Below are 20,796 nucleotides of genomic sequence, written 5' to 3'. Positions count from 1 at the left end.
TACATTTTTCTCTTCCCCTCTGTTCCTCACAACAGCCCTGTCACCGAGTGCCTACATATTTGCCCCAGTGGAGCAAATAACAAAAGTTACCTACTTCCAGGTGGTAGCTGGAGATCTCCTTGGATTACAAAGGATCTTCAGGTGACAAAGATCAGCTCACCTAGAGAACTTTGGAAGGTGGACTGTATGGCATTATACCCCATTGAAGTCCCTCCCCTCCCCAACCTGCCCTCCTCAGGCTCCTCCTCCAAAATCTCCAGGTATTTCCCTACCTGAAGCTGGCAACTCTACTAATGACAGAGATGTTCTTATGTGCTGACAAAGTAGATATGAAGTGACTATAACATATATATGAAGCTGTTCCATCAAGTTCAGTATTGTCTATGTCTACTCTGACAGTAAGCAGCTCTTCAGGATTTCAGGAGCAGAAAGTTATTTCCCAAGATCTTCCCAAAAAGATCTATTAACTGGAGATTCCAGGGACAGAACCTGGGAGCTTTGGGTGCAACACATATGTCACAGCCCTCCTTTAATAATACTTCTTTTTCAGTGTGCCAGGAAGCTGTATGGGAAGTCTTCAAAACATTCTGGGAAAGGCTTCCAGGGCGTGAAGAACATCAAAACTGGCTGAATCTATGTGAGGAAGGAACTATGAGTATATTTGAGATGGGAACCAACTTTAGTCAGTCTGAAGAACATCAAAGCCTCATCCTGAAGGTATCGGAAACACATTTAAAGTTTATTTTATTTAAAACTTTTGTACACTACCTTTTCACCCAATTTAGGCTCCCCAAGGTAGTGAATAATCAAAACTATGTTACAATACAGATATATATGTAATATTTAAAATATTTAAAACAGTTTAATAGAACATACGAACACATACCAGTGCCAACACACTGGCCTTTTTTCCTTCTCCTTCCTAGTTCCTCCTACTTTTTCCTACTTCCTGGCTCTTTTACCCTACTGCCAAGTAAGCTTCTTTCCTAAGGTAACACTACAAACAAGATTGCTTATTGGCCACTAGAAGCGTGATTTGACACTAATGCCTTTCTGCAGCCAAGCTGATGTTTCCCTTAGGGAGACTCCTTTACTCCCCTTTCTCTCCTCTTGTCTTGGGCTCTAGCACACTGTGGCAGTCACTCAACAAGGTTCATTGCTGAACAGGAATTTGAACCGAGGTCTCCCCATTTAAGGTTGCCAGCTTCCAGGTAGAATCTGGAGATATCCTAGAACTATGACTGATATCCAGACTACTGAGAGCAGTTTCCCTGGAGAAAGTGGCAGTTTCAGAGGGTAAACTCTAGGGTATACCTGGGTTTACCATTCCTCTGGATTGCCCACCCCAAGTTCCTGTTGCTTGCTGTGGTGGCAGGGGAGAAAAAAAGTGGCTTCATGGGCATCATGACGTGACTTCCAAAGCCAGTTTTAGTACAGAGTTTCTGGTGATTGCTAGATCTACTGGGAAAAAAGGGGGGGAGAAACTCAACCCAAAAGTAGAACAAAACCAAAGGGGTTGAGCTAAACGCTATTAAAATATCAACAAATATATTTGTTGTGTTATTATGGTGCACAATTATGTTAAAAGCACAGGGCCTACAATGTAGGCTAACTAAAAACAATAAACATTTACATACAACACATTCACAGTTGACGTATACCTATACAATGAGCAAACTAAGACCAGACGCGTTTCAGCCTTATCTAGGCCTTCCTCAGTGGTCATACATAAAATTATTATATAATACACATCCTGACATCTCCATTAATGTAATACAAGGTAAAAATATATATGCAAAACCCTTTTATTATGTGTGGCTTTGTGTAGGAATGTTTATTTCATGTGTATTAAAACATGGCCCACAGCTCATACCTTGTTATGATGTCAAGCTTCTCAGGATGTATATACATCAACATGCATCTGGTCTTCATTATATTTGTTGATATTTTAATAGTGTTTAGGTTAACCCCTTTGGTTTCAATTCCTAGATCTACCCACCGTCCCTTCTGCGTTTCCCATGGAAATGACATCATCACGCCCATGCCGCCACCCAGCACCATGTCCCTGCCCCCAACCCTCCTGCCAGTTGCTTGGCCTGGCAACCCTAACATTAACACACAGACATGCAAACAAGGAAGTGGCCAGTGAGGGTTAGTGAGGGAACACCAAACAAACAAACAAGCAAACAAACAAAGTCTTCACCAGCAGGCAGAAGATAACAATAGAGGGAGAAGTTCTTGCAACCTGAAGGAGTTCAGTTATAAGAAAGGCAAAAATGTTATATAGTATCTTATAGGCTAGTTTTGTTATCCCTAGAGATGGGGTTCAATTGCACCTTCTGTCTCCATGGACATTCCATTTGTTTTCTGAAACGTTTGATGAGCACTGTAATTTTTTTGGCTAAAATTATTTAGAGCCTTTCTTCATTTTTCAATTTTCATAATTGCTTATAATTTATTGATTGCATGCCAAGAGTCTAGGGTGTTGGATAGCACTGTTCTTAATATTTCTATATTAGTTAGAAGTGAGCCAGTTGTCACTAGTTTAATTTTATTTATTTACATCCCTTAATTCTCTTGTGGACAACATGCAAATGTGATATGAGATTAGGAGGTAGTTTGGGAGAAATAATAATTTCCATCTATTTGTGAAAGGCTTTTTTAGTGATGCCCTCTGAAAAAAGAGTAGTTTTGGTCAGTATGTACAATCATTCTAAATTTCTTTTCCATGAACTAATTATACCCATGTGCTGTTAGAAAGGGAAGACAAGGGCTTTGTTTCTTGTCTTTAATGGCAGAAAAAATCCCTTTAGTCATATGCAGAATTTTATACTGCAGTCCAAGTTATATCTGATCTGGATCAAGTTATATCTGATATGTCGAAGCCACTTGCACACACCAGTCAATCATTTGGCTGCAGTGTTCTGGAACAGCTAAAGAATTCAAACACTTTTCAAGGGCAGCCCCATGTATAACACATTGCTAGGGTTGCCAAGTGCCAGGTAGTAGCAGGAGATCTGCTAATTCAACTGATCTCCAGCCGATAGAGATCAGATCACCTGGAGAAAAATGGCCGCTTTGGCCATTGGGCTCTATGGCATTGAAGTCCCTCCCCTCCCCAAACCCCACCCTCCTCAGGCTCCACCCCAAAAATCTCCTGCCGGTGGCAAAGAGGGACCTGGAAACTCTACACATTGCAGCAATCAAAGCTGGATGTGGTTTGATGGTTGATGACATTGAAAGCTACTTATAAGTCCGAATGACTCAACAAGGTTGCATTCGCCATGTCTTTCTCCTGCCAGAAGTAATCCATCATGACAATTAAAACTATTGTAGTCTAAAAGCCTGACTGAAATTTCTGTAGATAATGTATCATTGAGAAGTCTCTGTAGTCTCTGCTCCCAAGGGGGGGAGGGTTATGTTAAAGTACAGTCATGTTCTTTCTCATTTTCCATTTATTTTGCTGAGTTTGGGACAGTGTGTGTGAAGTGCCATCAACTCGCTTCTGACTTATGGCGATCCTATGAATTTATGTCCTCCAGAATTTCCTATTGCTAACAGCCTTGCTTAGGTCTTGCAGACTGGAGGCCATGACTTTATAGAGTCAATTCATCTCATGGCAATCCATCTCTCTTTCCTGCTGCCTTCAATGTTGCCTTTCACAATTGTCTTCTCCTGTGATTCTTGTCTTCTCATAATATGACCAAATTATGATAGACTCAGTTTAGTCATTTTATCTTCTAGGGTCAGTTCAGGCTTGATTTGATCCAGAATGCTCTAATCTGTCTTTTTGGTGGTCCACGGTATTTGTAAAACTCTCCTCCACTACCACATTTCAAAGGAATCAGCTTTCTTCCTTTCAGCTTTCTTCATTGGGACAATAGACATTCGGAATGATTTTCTGCAATTTAGCTTTATTTTTTTCTGGGGTGGGGAGGAAGGACACATGGTTGGATCAGGTAGGAAAATCTTGAAGGTGAATTTTTACAATAGCGTAATAGCACAATATCTAGTGATGAGTGGATTCTACACTAGTGGCTTCAGAAAAAAATGTCATATTCTAGACTGTGGGCACCATCCAGCAAAAGTAATGAATATTTATTTACTTTGTTTATACCCTGCCTAGGTTACATCATTCTCTTTTCCACTGTATCCTCAAAACAACTCTGAGGCATAGGTTAGGCTTTGAAAGTGTGACTGGACCAAGGTCACCCAGCAAGCTTCCATGGTAGGGTTGCCAGGTCCCTCTTCACTACCAGCAGGAGGTTTTTGGGGCAGAGTCTGAGAGGGGCGGGAGTTGGGGAGGGACTTCAATGCCATAGAGTCCAATTGCCAAAGCGGCCATTTTCTCCAGGTGAACTAATCGTTATCAGCTGGAGAACAGTTGTAATAGCAGGAGATCTCTAGCTAGTACCTGGAGGTTGGCAACCCTATTCCATGGTAGACCAGGGATTCAAACCTGGGTCTCCCAGATTCTAGTTCTTCGCTCTCCTACACCAAATTGACATATAACTGAAGTCAATGGAAGTCACCAATAACTTTTGCTGAATTGTGCCTAGTTCTTGGGTTGTTCTTTTTAAAATACTGTTTCTTAAATAACAAAGCCTCTGATCACAGGAATGCAGACAAATAAACCTGTCTGCTGGTTCTGGCATGTTGTGCTTGGATTGTTCTCTAAGAAAAGGAGCAGAGCAGTTTGGGTACTGGTGGTATTTGGATAGAGAATTAGATTTTACAGCTTTTGGGTCACTTGCAACACTGATTCCATGTTTCTGTTATTTCCGTCTAATTTTTCTTCTTTCTTCAACCTTTTTGTGTGCCTTGTAAGCCAAAGATGTAAAAAAATGAAAATAAAGAACTAACTAACCAATCTGCAAATTAATTGCTGTTGTGCTAGAAATAAAGTTATGATTTCCAGATGGGAATGAAATATGATTGGCATCAAATATGGATTTGGGAACTGATAGGGTGGCATGCCTCTTGTGCATCATTAATTTACTAAATTCTGTATGTGTCTAAAAGCCTAATCAGGGGCTCATTGATGACAGGCAACAATTCCATGCAACAGGCTGCCCACCTTCTCTTTACTCGTCTGCATTCTCATTTGCAAACCCAGACCCTGCTGTTATGTACCAACCTATTGGCTTCTGTGGGACAGCAAAGGGTATAGAGTGATAAGAAGGATGGAAGAGTGTGCAGCTTTTTATTGAAAAAGTCTTGGTGATGTTATGGTGTTGTTTGTGTCAAGCACAGAGCACAGGAATGGATCCAAGGAGAGAGGGCTGCAAATATCTCATAATCATGTTGAGACATGAACTTAGAGGCAATACATTAAATGGAAACAAGGAGAAGACCCAGCTCAGCTGGCCAGTGCGGGGAAGGGGGAATGGGTGGGAAGCACCAGGGGATACGATGTGTGGTCCAGCAGGCTAAAGTGCATTGCCTGGAGACACCAATGATGCTCTAGTATTTGGGCAAAATTTTTGGTTGAACCCGTAGGAGTCCTGCCTCAAAGGCCAAAAGAGCCCTACAAAGGGCCCTGATCTTTCCCTGCTTTTTACTGACAGAAACCAAGGCTGGAAGGCTGGCAGTACTGTTGTGGTTGCCTAGCAATCCCACAACAGCCATTTTATTTCTTAAAGCTACAGGTGCTGCTTCTAATATTTGGGTAGGCAATTAACCCCCAATGTATTTTATTTTATTTTTACATTTCCGATTTTTCTGCAAACCTGTCTTGTCTGTTCATGGCTCCAGTCTCTGGATTTAAGTGTCCACAGATTTGGCTGTACTGAGAACTAGATGTATTGATGTATGTGTGATTATTGTATTGTAAACACATTGCTGATGGCTACAGTATGTTTTTAAAAACATTATTTATTTCCCATGGCATTGCTATTCATAGTGAATAGAAATATTTCATCAGCTATATTTGATAGAAACCAGCATCAACATGTGCAGGATTAAATTAATACAGATCAGAAAGGGGATTCCCTAATCCTTCCAGGATTTATTGTCAAGGAACACATTTCCCTTTTAACCTTCCCCTTTCACGTGCCTCTGTAGCAAATAATGCTCATATCAACTATCTGGCAAATAGATGCCATTTAGTGTTTTGAATGTAATACTTTATTCCAAACTATTGTTGTCCAAATAAAGTTATTAGAATGGAATTTACATTTAAAAAAAGAATAGGGCTGACTCATAAATAGCAACATGTCAAATTCTCTCTTCCCCTGTACAGTTCAATTTACCTTATGTCCTGGTATCATTACACAGAGTGTTTCCCCACCTCCCAGTGTCAGTCAATGAAGTGGATTTGAAGGAGGAAAAAAGGACGTTCTAATGGTATTAGGGAGTTAGGTAAATTGAACAGGTAATTCTTGAGCTTAATAGAATTCTACCATCTGCCATAACAGAAAGGGGAATGTGGTCTCCATAACAATTTAAAAACCAGCTTTTCCACCTGAGGTTGCTGTGGAGACTGCAGGTAATTCCTTGAGTTCTGCCATCTTCCAGAGGAGCCAGGAGGGTAGAGGTTCTCTGATGGTTTAACAGACAAATCATTTCATCAGAGGCTGTTAAACAGTAGCAATGTTAACTAATGTTAATGCATTCTTCTGTTTTGTAACGCACACTGAAAACTTTGTTTTATTTTTATTGATTTTTTTATTTCACAATTTTTAAAATTCTTTTTATTCTTTATTTTTGCTCTTATGACTACAGCCTTGGGCACTAACAGTTCTAACAATGAAACAACAACAAAGAGGATAATAATAATAATAATGAATACACCAATAACAACTAGGGCATCAAGTTGCCCAAATCTAGCTATTACATTTAATTACATAGGAAAAAAGCTTGGCAACTGCTAGAGTAGTATTATAATTGCTTCCAGCCGAGAGGGTCTGTAGCTTACAATGGAATGGAAGGCTAACCAGATCCTTTAGGAGAGGAGAGACAAACTTGGTTCTATACCTATGGAAGTTTGGACAAGCACCTGGTTGGCCACTGTGTGAGCAGACTGCTGGACTTGATGGGCCTTGGTCTGATCCAGCAGGGCTTTTCTTATGTTCTTAAGCCAAGGTGTCAAGGCTTCCTGCCTCGCATCTGCAAAATCTGTCTGCAGATGAGATCCTCCCAAAGCGTCCAGAAAGTTCTGCCGTTGGGGTTGAATTGAGACAAGCCAACATAAAGGCTTGTCGATATTTGGGAACCTTCAAATAAACGAGATAGGCTGGACTGGAGTTTGAATATGCCAATCCCAAATAGAGAGGAGAGCAAACTCTACAGGTACTGAATTCGTCTAAGCCATAGAGGCGTTTCAAGATAATATTTATGACAGAATAAAAAAAAGGCAATCAGTATCATTAGGGAAGATCCCCAAACAGTCTAGGCGAGAGGTTACTGATTTCTGCAGAGTTGTTCTAAAGGCATGCATCCTCAATAAAAAAGAAAGAAAAGAAAAAAGAAAAAAAGCCTGCCTGTTTCAGGGAGGCAAAGTTAGCTTAAGCCAAAATCGAAAAGTAGATGCCCAGGCCCTTGCCTCTAGGGAGTGCACACCCAGTTCAGCTCTCAATACAGTTTCTACCACAGAAATCTAGCAGAAAAGGTATCGAGCTGATTGTGGCAACCAGATTTCCAAATTGAAGCACCGTATAACAGCTGGGCTCCCATCTTAGAGTTATACACTGAAAGTGCTGCTGGTATATACTGACCTCCTTTAGAAAAGAAGTAACAAATTAATGGATTGCTCATTGAGGCAGATAACTATTGGCCTCCTCTATATGTTCTTTCCATGACAAGTTAAAACAAAAATGTACTCCCAGATTTCAAAATTGTTTAACTTGCTCTAACTTTTGCCCATTGATTTCCCAGTTATAAATTGGAGGTTGTTGCTGCTTATAAAAATCATAACATTGGATTTATTGTAATTAATTTCAAATTAATTTCAAAGGAGAGTATTATTTGCATATAGCAGTACAGGAATGTCAACAGTAGCTAAAGAAGAGAGTGGCAATCGGATGATTTAAACTTTTTCGGACAGGTCATTCAAATATAAATTAAACAACAGGGAAGCCAAAACACATTCCTCACAGACCCCTCTCCACAGAAGGAAGGATCTAGAGAGGTGACCAATGTTGCTACAATGGACACATGTATAGGAGGGCTGATATAATCCTTCAATTAGCCACAGCAGTCTACAATCGATGGAAGTGGTTCTCAACTTGGTCCATAGCTGGTGTCTTGGTACAGAGTCGAAAGCTGCCTGTAGATCAATGAAGGCAGTATACAGAGAAGCATCGGATCCCTCTGGGGGGATCCGGGTTTGCGGACCCACGGGGGTTGGAACAGGGGGGGCAGGAGGCTGGGTCCTGGCTTACCGGCTGCCACTCTGGGGACCCTAATAAGGGGTTTTGGGGGGAGGCCAGGAATGGTGAAGCCTGGCTCGGGGGCTGCGGTTTGGCCTCCTCCCAAGTGGCAGTGGACCACACAGTTGGCTTCCGCCCACGTGGGGACCCGGCATACTGCCATCTCAGGCTGCACCCAGGAGACGGGTTGGGCGCAGGGTGCTATCAGCTGACAGATGGGTCAGCTGATCCCTGGATCCTGCCCTTCATGCTTGCCAATGCCTAACGCTGTAATCAATAAAGTTGTGGCCTTTTTCACTCCAACTACGGTGTACTAGTCATTATTGGATAGGACCATGCGGGGTCAGTCACCAGGGTATGGGTTTTCCCCTGGGGGTAACAAGTGCCCCCACTACTTCCCCCCCCCCCGTAGGGCTGGGGCCGCAACCACTTGAGGCTGTAGATTTTTCTGCCAAGTAATAAAGAATTACACCCTGATCCAACATAGAGTAGGTGTGCATAAACCTGGCCTGCTCAGGGCTAATAATGTGTTCAGATTGAATCTAATGTTCAAGTTTCTGATGTAAATATAAAGCATACAAGTTCCCCAGCACAGACAAAAGACTAATTGGACGGTAGTTAGCTGGATTAGATTTGTCCCCTTTTTATGGATTGGTACGATAATGGCTTAGTGTCAGGATCTAGGTGTTTTGCCTGGGCTGTTAATCAGTAGAAAAATGGGTGCCAGGAATTGGGCCCACCATCCAGTATCAGAGCGAAGAACATCAGCCATAACCAGGTCAGGCCCGGGGGGCTTTCCGTGGCTTTAGTTTCTTGATTAAGGTCACTATCTCCTCCGGCGAGACCCTAGGCCAAACTGGAAGCAACCCTTGCTCCCACAGAGGCTCTTCATTCATTTGTGGACCGTGAAATTTTTTTTTGCGTCGTATTCTTCCCATACAGCTGGAGGAATTCAACAATCCATCTCCTTCCTTCCTCCCAAAGCACCAGAGACCAAGGACCAATTTTATTTTTGAGTGATTGATCTGAGGGACAAGGATTAAAGAATTCCACCCCCTTCTAATTTCTTCATATTTTTTTACCCTAACCACTTCTTTAAATTTCCTTTTTAGCTGGATCAACTCAGTGTATGTTTGGGAACTGTAGTTTCTCCTCAACTTGTGTTGAACTTTGGATATTCAATGTTTGAGTAGTCGACAGTCATTATCAAACCAGTTATTAGTGCTAGACAAAAGTTGTTTCTTAATTGCACTTGAGTCCCTAGAAAGGATTGTTTTTAGTAATCCCAAAACCTCATCCAGCCTTCCCAGAAGGAATTCCAGGGAAGCATCCTGATGTACAGTGAGTTGCAAAGGGTGTAGAGAGTCTTAGAGAGCAACCCCCTTTCCTTCCACATCTGCATTCCATCACAAAATGTATATCCTGCCTTTCTGCCCTCATAAGGGCCACCAAGGCAGCTAACAGATTTAAAAACACATAATAAAATCACATTTTAAGACCATAAAAACCAGTCCCACCCCCAACTCAAACCCCACAGATAATTAAAACCAGTGCTAAAATACACACAAAGACATAAAAACAATCTATAAATGTGTACCATAAGTAAGCAATATTTTGGAGCTCTACGGAAAAATTAAAATTGCACTTTCCTTCTTAGGGTCTGCTTATGCTAGAATGAAACCTATCTCTCCTGCAATTTCTGCAGCTAGAGAACAATGGCGCATAATGTCATGACAATATCAATTTGATCAATTTTTACACGCTAAATTAACATTATGAGCCAATCCAGACCAAAAAATTAGGCAGAAATTTTTTTAATGGAAGGCTGGGATCAATAGGGGGATTTTTTATGTTGGACCAAATGAAAGACTATGATGATGAGTTTTTGACATTTTCTTAGCTGAGGTGAAAAAACGACTCGTCAACTTCTTTTGAATGGCAATATTTCTGATAAGACACTTTTTTGACAACTACAGCGAAGAAGTCGAAAAGCAATGTTCCTCTTGCCATAAAGGTTAGGCCAGTAGCACTGCTTTATTGTATTGTGGAGGCTTCAGATTTCGAACATCCTGCTGCACCGGTGTTCTTTAAAGAAGGGTACCCAATGGCATTGAAGCCCGCCTTTTAACTGGGATATCTCTCCCCCCCTTTCTAAAGCACAGTATGCTTGTTTACATACAAGACAAATTGAAAGAGTACCTGGCTGTTCATTTGCCCCCTACGATGAATTTCAGATGACTTTTGGGTGGGATTGACGAAACACCCTGCATTCCTTCAGTCAATACATTTGGTGAGGCTTGTGGAAGCATCTTCCACAAAATGGTATAGCCATGTTTGGTGACTTGCCTCTAGCCATTCTTAAGCCCCCTCTTGAAAAGCAATCTAAAAAATATACTGACAGTACAACACTTGAATAGAAATTTAATCCCACCCTCCTGGACACCCTCCAATTGTATTGAATCAGGACTTCATTCTTTTGTTTTACACGAGCTTTTAAGAAAAAGAGAAATTCTTTACTTTGTGGCCTATCAGTGCTTATTTTTTTTAAAAAATCACTGGATTAACCTTTAAACATTATTTTTAAAAGGCTGTCACAGGTTTTGTTTTTACTAAGTGTTTTTACCATCGGCAGAGTAATTTCTGCTGTGGAAACTATTAGAATGTAAGTTTGGGATACATCAGAGAGGACTAAAGACTTTCTAAACAACTTGTATCAAGATAAAATAAAGATGAAATGAACAAAAAAAATGAATGGCAATATTTAAATCTGCAATTTCTGTTGATATCTAAATATCTAAATACGGGCTTGCAGCATTGTGTCTCAGTCCCCTTTGCTCCTGGAAACTTGAATTGATGCAGAAAACAAAACCTCCAATATGTGTTTATAAATATTTGATGTCAATAAATATGATATGCAGAGTCTCAGGAATGAATGGAATAAAGAGTAGGAGTGCCCTGTTTTGCCAAAGAAATAGAATATGGCCTTAAACTCTCTCTCTATGGATCTTAAGTTGTGACTTCTTCAGGAAAAAATTATATTTAGCATATACCGGACACCACAGTGACTTTCTAGCTAAGGATTGAGTAAAGTTTCTAATTGTTGATGTTGTAACACACAGGATGCATCCTTTAAACATATCCTTTGGGTGTGTCTAGTCATTTGGTTTTTCTGGAGGGAAGTTATTACTCATATAAATTTTGCATTAGAATGTTCATTGATTTTTGAGGATGCTTGTGTACTTCTAAACTATCTGCCTGTCTCTCGGAGGCAAACCAGTAGTCAGTGAAAATGGACCCTTTGTTCTCTTACTACAGCTAAAAGACTAGTATTACAGCCCTGGAGAGATAAATACCCACCTCCAGTAAATGAATGGATTGAGGACCTCAGAACTTTATCAATATTTGAAGCAATACAAACAATTGTGTATGGTCTAGTTTTTAGATATATGGAAACCATTTATAGAAACTTACAGTACATCTGCCACCACTGTTGTTGTATTTTTGTCTCTAATTTGTAAATACATTTCTTTTTAAAATTTAGTTGCTAGAGTTTGAGTTTTCTTCCTCTCGTTTTTTTCTAGTTTCTAGTTTTTAAAAAATTATACTTCCTTTTTTTGTCTCATCTTGTCATATGGCTTCCTGAACCCCATTGGGACCTCCTTCATGAGTATTCATTCCCAAAACTACATTGTGTTTGATTTCCCTATTTGTCTCTCAGGGAAGGTCACCCAGCAGATGCTGCTTACTCATTTATGTTCCACTCTTCTTGCCAAATGACACAGGATTCCTTACATAAATTTGCTCCCATTGAAATTCCTCACGTGTTGTGTGCCCTTTCTTTGCTTTTCTGTATTAGCCTCTTTCTCTGGCATTAATTCTTAGCATCCAATGCCCCTATAACAAGGCTGTGCAAGAAAGATAAAACCCTCTTAACTACTCCTGCAAAATGCTGTCCAAGGAAAATGCCTTGTGAATAGGGTTGCCAACCTCCAGGTACTAGCTGGAGATCTCCTGATATTACAACTGATCTTCAGACAATAGAGATCAGTTCACCTGGAGAAAAACGGCTGCTTTGGCAATTAGACTCTATGGCACTGAAGTTCCTCCCCTCCCCAAGCCCCGCCCTCCTCAGGCTCTTCCCCCAAAACCTCCCGCCAATGCCGAAGAGGGACCCAGCAACCCTACTTGTGAAATAGATTTGGTTACTAGCTCCAGGCTGGGAAATACCTGGAGATTTGTGGGGTGGAGCCTTAGGAGCTTTAGAGGTTTGGGGAGGGGAGGGACTTCAATGGAGTATAATGCCATAGAGTCCACCCTCAAAAGCAGCAATTTTTTCCAGGTGAACTGATCTCTGCCGCCTGGAGATCAGTTGTAATAGCGGGAGATCACCAGCCACCACCAGGAAGTTGGCAACCCTAGAGATAGATACAGTGAGGGGAAAAAGTACTTGATCCCCTGCTGAATTTGCCCGTTTTCCCTCTGACGAAGAAATGACCAGTCCATAATTTTAATGGTAGGTCTATTGTAGCTGTGAGAGACAGAATAACAACAGGAAAACCCCCAGAAACCCAGAAGACAAAAGTCAGAGATTGATGTGCATTATAATGAGTGAAATAAGTATTTGATCCCTTTGCAAAAGATGGCTTAGTACTTGGTGGCAAAACCCTTGTTGGCAATTACAGAGGTCAGACGTTTCTTGTAGGTGGCCACCAGGTTTGCACACATCTCAGGAGGTATTTTGTCCCACTCCTCTTTGCAGATCCTCTCCAAGTCAGTAAGATTTCGAGGCTGATGTGTAGCTACTCGAACCTTCAGCTCCCTCCACAGATTTTCAATGGGATTAAGGTCTGGAGACTGGCTAGGCCACTCCAGGACCTTAATGTGCTTCTTCTTGAGCCACTCCTTTGTTGCCTTGGCCATGTGTTTTGGGTCATTGTCATGCTGGAATACCCATCCTCGACCCATTTTCAATGCCCTGGCTGAGAGAAGGAGGTGCTCACCCAAGATTTGATGATACATGGTCCCGTCCATCGTCCTTCGATGCCATGAAGGTGTCCTGTCCCCTTAGCAGAAAAACACCCCCAAAGCATAATATGTCCCCCTCCATGTTTGACGGTGGGGATGGTGTTCTTGGGGTCGTAGGCAGCATTCTTCCTCCTCCAAACACGGCGAGTTGAGTTGATGCCAAAGAGCTCGATTTTGGTCTCATCTGACCACAACATTTTCACCCAGTTCTCCTCTGGGTCATTCAGATGTGCATTGGCAAACTGCAGGCGGGCCTGTACATGTGCTGTCTTGAGCAAGGGGACCTTGCGGGCTCTGCAAGATCTCAGTCCTTCACGGCGTAGTGTGTTACCAACTGTTTTCATGGTGACTATGATCCCAACTGCCCTGAGATCATTGACAAGTTCCCCCCGTGTAGTTCTGGGATGCTTCATCACCGTTCTCATGATCATTGCAACTCCACAAGATGAGATCTTGCATGGAGCCCCAGACCGAGGGAGGTTGACAGTTAGGGTTAGGGTTGTCACCTTCTCACCAAGCTGCTTGGCAATAGTCTTGTAGCCCAGTCCAGCCTTGTGCAGGTCTACAATCTTGTCCCTGTCATCCTTGGACAGCTCTTTGGTCTTGGTCATGGTGGCAAGTTTGGAATCTGATGGATTGATTGCTTCTGTCGACAGCAGAACCCTAACCCTAACCCTAATCTGGCTGGTTGATAGGGGATCAAATACTTATTTAACTCATTATAATGCACATCAATCTCTGACTTTTGTCTTCTGGGTTTCTGGGGTTTTCCCTGTTGTTATTCTGTCTCTCACAGCTACAATAAATCTACCATTAAAATTATGGACTGGTCATTTCTTCGTCAGAGGGCAAACAGGCAAATTTAGCAGGGGATCAAATACTTTTTCCCCTCACTGTATAACTGCAAGAAGTTCCTGGATCATGGAAGGATGTATCCAAACTACAGTATTTCTTTTTGAAAGGTGAAGCTGATTGGACATGCACATGTAGGATCAAATTCCTAGGATCAAATTCAGGGAAAACTGGATTGGTATGTTTGCAGCAGAAGCTGATTGGCTGGGTGTGTTCAGATCTCATGGACTCCCAAACAGGAATCAGATTTTCAAGAACCGAGTCTGTATGATTTTAGGGGCTGTTGCAGCAGCTTGCCGGCCTGGAAAGCCGCTGAGTCCTAGTAAGAAATTTTGAATTAAAAGAAAGAAGGTTAAGATGGTTGAGCGTAAAGAGAGCCTGAGCTAAAAGGCTCTCTTTGTCCAGGAGGGAGAGGCCAACTCCCCCTTGTTTTTTACTTTTTCAAGCATCCGCTTGAGAGTGCCATTAGCTTGTTCTACGATGGCTTGACCCGTGGAATTATATGGGATGCCAAAGGTATGGCGCACTTGCCTTTCTCAGACATGGTGAGAGGGCATACATTTGCAGTTGGAAATCAAAACCTGCAGGGTGGGGGGAGAGCCTGCTCCCCACATTGTGTTTGAGAGGAACCGGCCGGCTTCCTCACAAACAAGCACCCTAAAAGTACCAGTCAAAACACACACACACAATCTTATTTTTTATGAGAGCACAATACACCACATAGCTACGCCCTTCTTGTAATTGCAAAGCAGACTAAAAGCTACACATTTTCAATTTCAGGGCTAAAAGAAAAGAAAAAAACCAGGCCTCCATACTAAGGAGGCTTCTGTCACTATACGAAGCATTAATTTATTCTTTTTCTTTTGTACACACTCTCACATTCATACACACATTAAAGAAGCGGATTTTACACACACAAGGGGACTTTTAGGCGTTGCAAAGCTTTCAATTTTTCACCAGGCAGCGGCCATTGGTCAATCCACACATAGTCTGTGGAAAGCCATGACAAAGCAAGGGCGCGAGGCTTAGTCATTAGTGACTAAAGTAGCCCCCAATTGAGACAAAAGGTCTCGTCCCCAAAGGTTGACTTTAAGTGGGACGACAATTGGAGTTACATACCCCCATCTAATGCAGTGGAACCCCCCACCCCCCAGACAGCAGATGAACGTTCTAGAGGCCAGGAGGATCCCAATCATGAAAGGTGGTTACAGAAACATCAGCACTAGTTATCAAGGAGATTTTTTAACTTTTTACCTTGAACCTCATACTCACGAATTGGTTTCTGAAGTCAGATGTTTCCAGGACCAAGGTAATCTGTAAGGAATCAAAAGACAAACTTCCCCTTGTCCCCCTCCCAGTGCGGGGGTGGGACAAGGTGCGCACAGGAAGCACCCTCCTTTAATCTTAAAGGAAGAGCGCTCCAACACTGCAAGACAATAGGTAAATTATCCTGGACCACAACACTGCTCTGACCGATAAGCCTGATCAGCAGTGATATCAGCAGTGACACTGAGCTGGGCTGCAGCACGATACCAGACCACATATTGAGTCTTCTGACTAAGAATCAGTCGCATCAAATCTTTCCAACCTCTAGGCAACATACCATAACCAGTACAAAGCCCCTCAATCATACCTTGAAAGCAGGTTGACTGAAGGCCGTTCTCCTTTATTGCTTTATTCAACTCCCGAAGAAGTGAATAAGGCAAAGGAGCCCATTGCAGCGTGACAACCCCCTGAACATCTTGCTCACGCGTCAATGGAAAAAATGCAGGCGGCTCCCCCTCCCACTCTTCGGAAAGATCCAGGTCCCCATTGCAATGGGCTGCCTGGACTGCCAGCGCCACTTTTGATCGAGGCGGTGGACAAGCAGGAGAAGGAGGGATGGGTGAAGAAGGTATGGGAGTTAAAGACGAGGCTGCAGGGAGGAGAACCAGATAGGGGGGCGGTAGCACCTCCATAGCAGGTTGCAAGAGCATGTTGGCCACTGGCGTCCCAGCGCAGACAGCTCTATCAACCTTTTGCCAGGCAAGAATAATTTGCACTGGTGCACGAGGCTCACCCTTCAAGTCCCTTCCTATTAGTTCCCAGTCTCCTGGATTGAAAGTGCCTTCCTGGGGATACCAGGGACACTGACAATCAATCTCCCGTAGGAGATCCTTGAGATCTGCCATTGACACTGAATCTTTGCCACACTGCCTAACCAACTGATGAAGTTCTTCAGCATGCTTTACCTGTTCCGTAGACAATGTTTCACCCATACTTACCAAAGGGAGCTGTAGCTGAGGGGGCCGAAGAGCCGAGCTGAGGGGGGCTAAAAAGCCGAGGGGGCCGATGAGCCGAGTGCGCACATAAACCTTTTCCAGTCGTGGTAAGCGGGTGGGGTCCGGTGAATCACGTCGAATCACGTCGGCGGCACCAGATGTGGGAATTGGGAAGGATTGAGGCGAGGCTTCAGTGTCAGTGTAAAACAGAACTCCCTTGCAGAGAGCTGAGTTTATTTTATAGCAATTGTAATCAGCAGCCAAGCTGAGCAAGGCAGAAAGCAGCTAGATTCAGTGACTAGAACAGCTTGTACATTGCTAAGGTATATTGTTGCAATATAGGTTTCTGCAAGGAGCAGTTGCTAACCTAAGAACAAAGGCAGCCTTTATGGGCGGTGGTGTGCCAGCCGGCCCCAGACTGTCCCCTCAAGGCCTGGGTGACGCGGTGTTCCACGTCACGCCTGGGTGGTGTGCAAACAACCAGTTAGGCCAAAACCCTATACCTTATATACCCTACAATATGTTCGACTGCTTTGGTTGCTACTTTGTTGTAATTTGTATTACCTTCAGTGGAACTGTGTAACAGAAGTATTTTTCTTGTCAAGGTCATAAGTGCTGGTCTTTTTGCAATACTTTATTGTCAGAGCACTAGTCTTCATTTTGATGACCAAACCTCCAGGTAGTGGCTGGAGATCTCTTGCTGTTACAACTGATCTCCAGCTGATAGATAAATTCACCTGGAGAAAATGGTCGCTTTGGCAGTTGAACTCTATGGTATTGAAGACCCTCCCCTCCCCAAACCCCACCCTTTTCAGGCTCTGTCCCCAAAACCTCCCGCTGGTGCCGAAGAGGGACCTGGAAACCCTAACTGCAGCTGTTGTGATGCATTTCAAAGAATATATGTATAAGGAAAAAAGTCAAAGCAGTGGCATTTGATTGAGCCAAAACAAGTGAAGTGGACTGGACAAGCTACTGGTGCTGAACAAATCCAGCAAAATGCACACTTGGGCCCCTTGACTTGGAGCTTTATAGAATTTGGCAAACTGTCCACTTTTTGTCAGGAATTGGGGAGTCCTTGGCAGTGATAATTGGCCTTTTCCTGCTGAGATGGGCCAGGAGCCAAGCCTAAGGGTTGGATTTTGCCTGGGACAGTGATGTCAGGAGGCGAAGGATTAACACCTCTTCCCAAGAAGGGAGAGAAAAATCTCCATAAGCCACATGGCTGCTGGTTATGATTAAGAATGCTAGGCAGGATGTTCGAAGAGTCTTGGGGAGCCTGCTTAATGAAAAAAAAAGTGGGGAAAGAGAGGAAACCCGGCCAAAAAAACGGGAAATAACAATAAATCAATGGATCCTTGAGTCTGCAAGACTAATTATAGTTACACCCCCCACGCAAAAAAAAACCAACGTACCAAACAAATGTTAAATGGAGGAAATTTGCAAGCAAAAAATGCAACAGATGGAGTGCCCTCTTAAAGCATGGGAGATAAGAGAACAGACCCAGCAATCCATTTACTTATACTAATATAACATTAGTAATATGTAGTTTATCAAAAGCATAGCAAAGAAAGGGGGAGCAGGAAGCAGGCCTTGTTCCATCAGGGTGCTTTTTAAGAATGTTTGTGTGTGTTCACAGCTGACTTATGGCAACCCCATAGGGTTTCCAAGGCAAGAGATGTTCAGAGGTGGTCCCCGGCCCAAAGAGTGTCCAGCTGTCTTCAAACAGGGCCAGGGCTTTGTCGGCCCCGGCCTGGTGGAACTTTAATGAGACCAGGGCCCTGCAGGACACACTTTTATAGTGTTTTATCTGATGTTAGCTGCCCTGAGCCTGGCTCCTGCAGGGAGAAAGTCTAAAAATAAAATAAACACAATAAATAAACGCACCGCTTCAGCATTTTCTATTTGTTTGGGGTAATACTGAATGAAACTCTGAAGCCCACTCTAGACACAATTCTATTGATTAGTTTAAAATAGGCTTGATTCACTCAAAATAGGCTTGATTCACTCAAAATAGGCTTGATTGGCTTAAGGAATTCACTGTTTTCCAAAAGGGGAGATAAATATAGAAAACACATTCACTGCCTTCAGTTCAAGTATCCAGTGGGTTAGATCTAGTGTCAGTGCAAGGATCACAGATTTCTTTCCTTGTACCGCCCCCTCCCCATAGGTTCCATGTGGGTTCTGCAACCCCAGGAAACATTTTACCATTTTGTGTCAGTGCTTTCTGCTGACAGATCAAAGGATCCAACAAACAGTTTCTATGATAACTGCTCTACTCGCACAAAAACAAAACAAAACTGGAAGGCAGGTAACAGATATGCCTATCTTATTCTTGAAGCTTAATTTATTATATCAATTTTTGCTAATTATTCATGAAGCCAATCTGTGGAGGGAGGGTATCGGTGTTTCTGACTCTAGGTAGACTGCATCAGTACATTCTGTGAAAACCACCTGCTTGGAGTCCTAAATCCAGATGCCAGGAGTCACTACCTAATCTGACAATATCCAGGGTGACAGCATGGTTACATTTGCTGTCAAACCCAAACACTTCTAGTAAGTGTTATTTTAAGCCTGCAGGTCTTGACCAGGTCAGCTGCCTAAGTAATTTAGAGAGAGATGCCAGTCTGGAAAAGAGCCTATTTGCTGTTCATGTTTGGTATATTCCTTTCTGAGAAATGGTGACTGGAAAGCAGCAAAGTGGATGCTTACGGTAATACAGGTAGATTATCCTTTATCCAGACATCCCATATCGAGACTGATCCGGAAACCGGACCCTTTGAGACGGCATGCAGGCAGATCCATGCTGCTTGCTTTCAATGTTTCCTCTCACCTAAAAAAATAAAATAAAATACAGTATACGTTGCATCATACGTGGATACTGAAAGCTTGCCTTTGTTAGTTTGTTGTTGCTCTTGCTTAACAGCTGATATAGGTATTCTGGTGAGACAATTACACCTTTGATTTCTGATGGTTCATTGTACACAAAATTATTTTTAAAAAACTGTTTAAAATTACATTCAGGCTATGCGTATAAAGTGCATATAAAACATAGATGAATTTGGGTCCCATCCCAAGATATCTCGTAATGTATATGTAAAAATTCCAAAATATTCCAGTAAATGGAAAGATCTGAAATACGGACCACTTCTGGTCCCAAGCAGTCCGGATAAGGGATATTCAACCTGTATACTGTTGTAAAACACTGGTTTTGTATGAACTACTGATGCTTTGATGTTATAATACTCCACTCTCATGTGTAGGAAAAAGAAATGGTTTCGTGTCAGAGATGCACATCTCAGAGTCCCGTATTTTCAGCAACATCTCTGATTTTAACCATTCATTTTCTTATTAGCAGTGTATTAAAATGGTACAGCTAGAGTATATTGTCACACTCCTGTCATTGTTTCGGCACTGTCCTCCATGAAACCTGTGGTGTCCTTTCCCATATGTCACTTTGCCGCCCTGTTTTGGTGCCTATAGTGGTGTCTGGATACCAGAGAACTGTAGGAGTAAACAGTAAACTAACTGTGGATAGCTCTTTTCCTGACTGTTTCCCCATCCACATTCTTTCTAGATATTTTAATGCAGTAATTCTGAGACTGTTACTTAGTAGTTATGTGGGATCTGGGCATCTTTTCAGTTACAGGGAGACTGTGCTTTCTAAGCACTGGAATGAAGCACACACTCTTTGCAGGGAAAAATGCATTTTAAATTTCCCTACTCTTTGTTGACTTAATCTTGTGCCCTCGAGTTTATCATGATCTAAATGTTAGAAGGCGTTACTCTTATGACTACTACCTTAAGGCTTCTTGTGCATGATCATGCTGGCTGACATTTTAAAAAGTGCAGTCATGACATTTAAGTGTGACTGTTGGTTCCTGATGAGCCCTGTGACACAGAGTGATAAGCTGCAGTACTGCAGTCAAAAGCGCTGCTCACGATCTGAGCTTGTTCCTGACAGAAGTCGATTTCAGGTAGCCGGCTCAAGGTTGACTCAGCCTTCCATCCTTCCGAGGTCGGTAAAATGAGTCCTCAACTTGCTGTGGGTAAAGTGTAGATGACTGGTGACGGCAATGGCAAACCACTCCATAAATATAGTCTGCCTAGTAAATTTCGTGATGTGACCTCCCCCCATGGGTCAGTAATGACCCGGTGCTTGTGCAGCGGACAACCTTTAACACATATTGCTGCATTTCCCTTCCAACAATTCTTTACACCTGCTGATTCCCCTCTTTATGTGTTGCAGGCGCCTACTGCCATTATAGCTCTGATTTTTGCTATTTCTGCTT

The 20,796-nt window shown here is 42.6% G+C and overlaps 1 protein-coding gene across 1 annotated transcript in view; it reads left to right on the top strand.

Moving 5' to 3' along the window:
- Nucleotides 1-20,796, top strand: part of IMPG2 (interphotoreceptor matrix proteoglycan 2) — a 78,360-nt gene that overhangs the window by 16,338 nt on the left and 41,226 nt on the right. Inside the window, exon 3 of the mRNA XM_056858530.1 lies at nucleotides 551-717. Within this exon, the coding sequence (XP_056714508.1) occupies nucleotides 551-717 (167 nt within the window). The remainder of the gene's footprint in view (nucleotides 1-550; nucleotides 718-20,796) is intronic.

Source organism: Euleptes europaea, chromosome 12, assembly GCF_029931775.1.
Source record: "Euleptes europaea isolate rEulEur1 chromosome 12, rEulEur1.hap1, whole genome shotgun sequence".
NCBI lineage: Eukaryota > Metazoa > Chordata > Lepidosauria > Squamata > Sphaerodactylidae > Euleptes > Euleptes europaea.
Note: the sequence above shows the minus strand (reverse complement) of the source record. Positions and strands in the feature narration are given on the sequence as shown.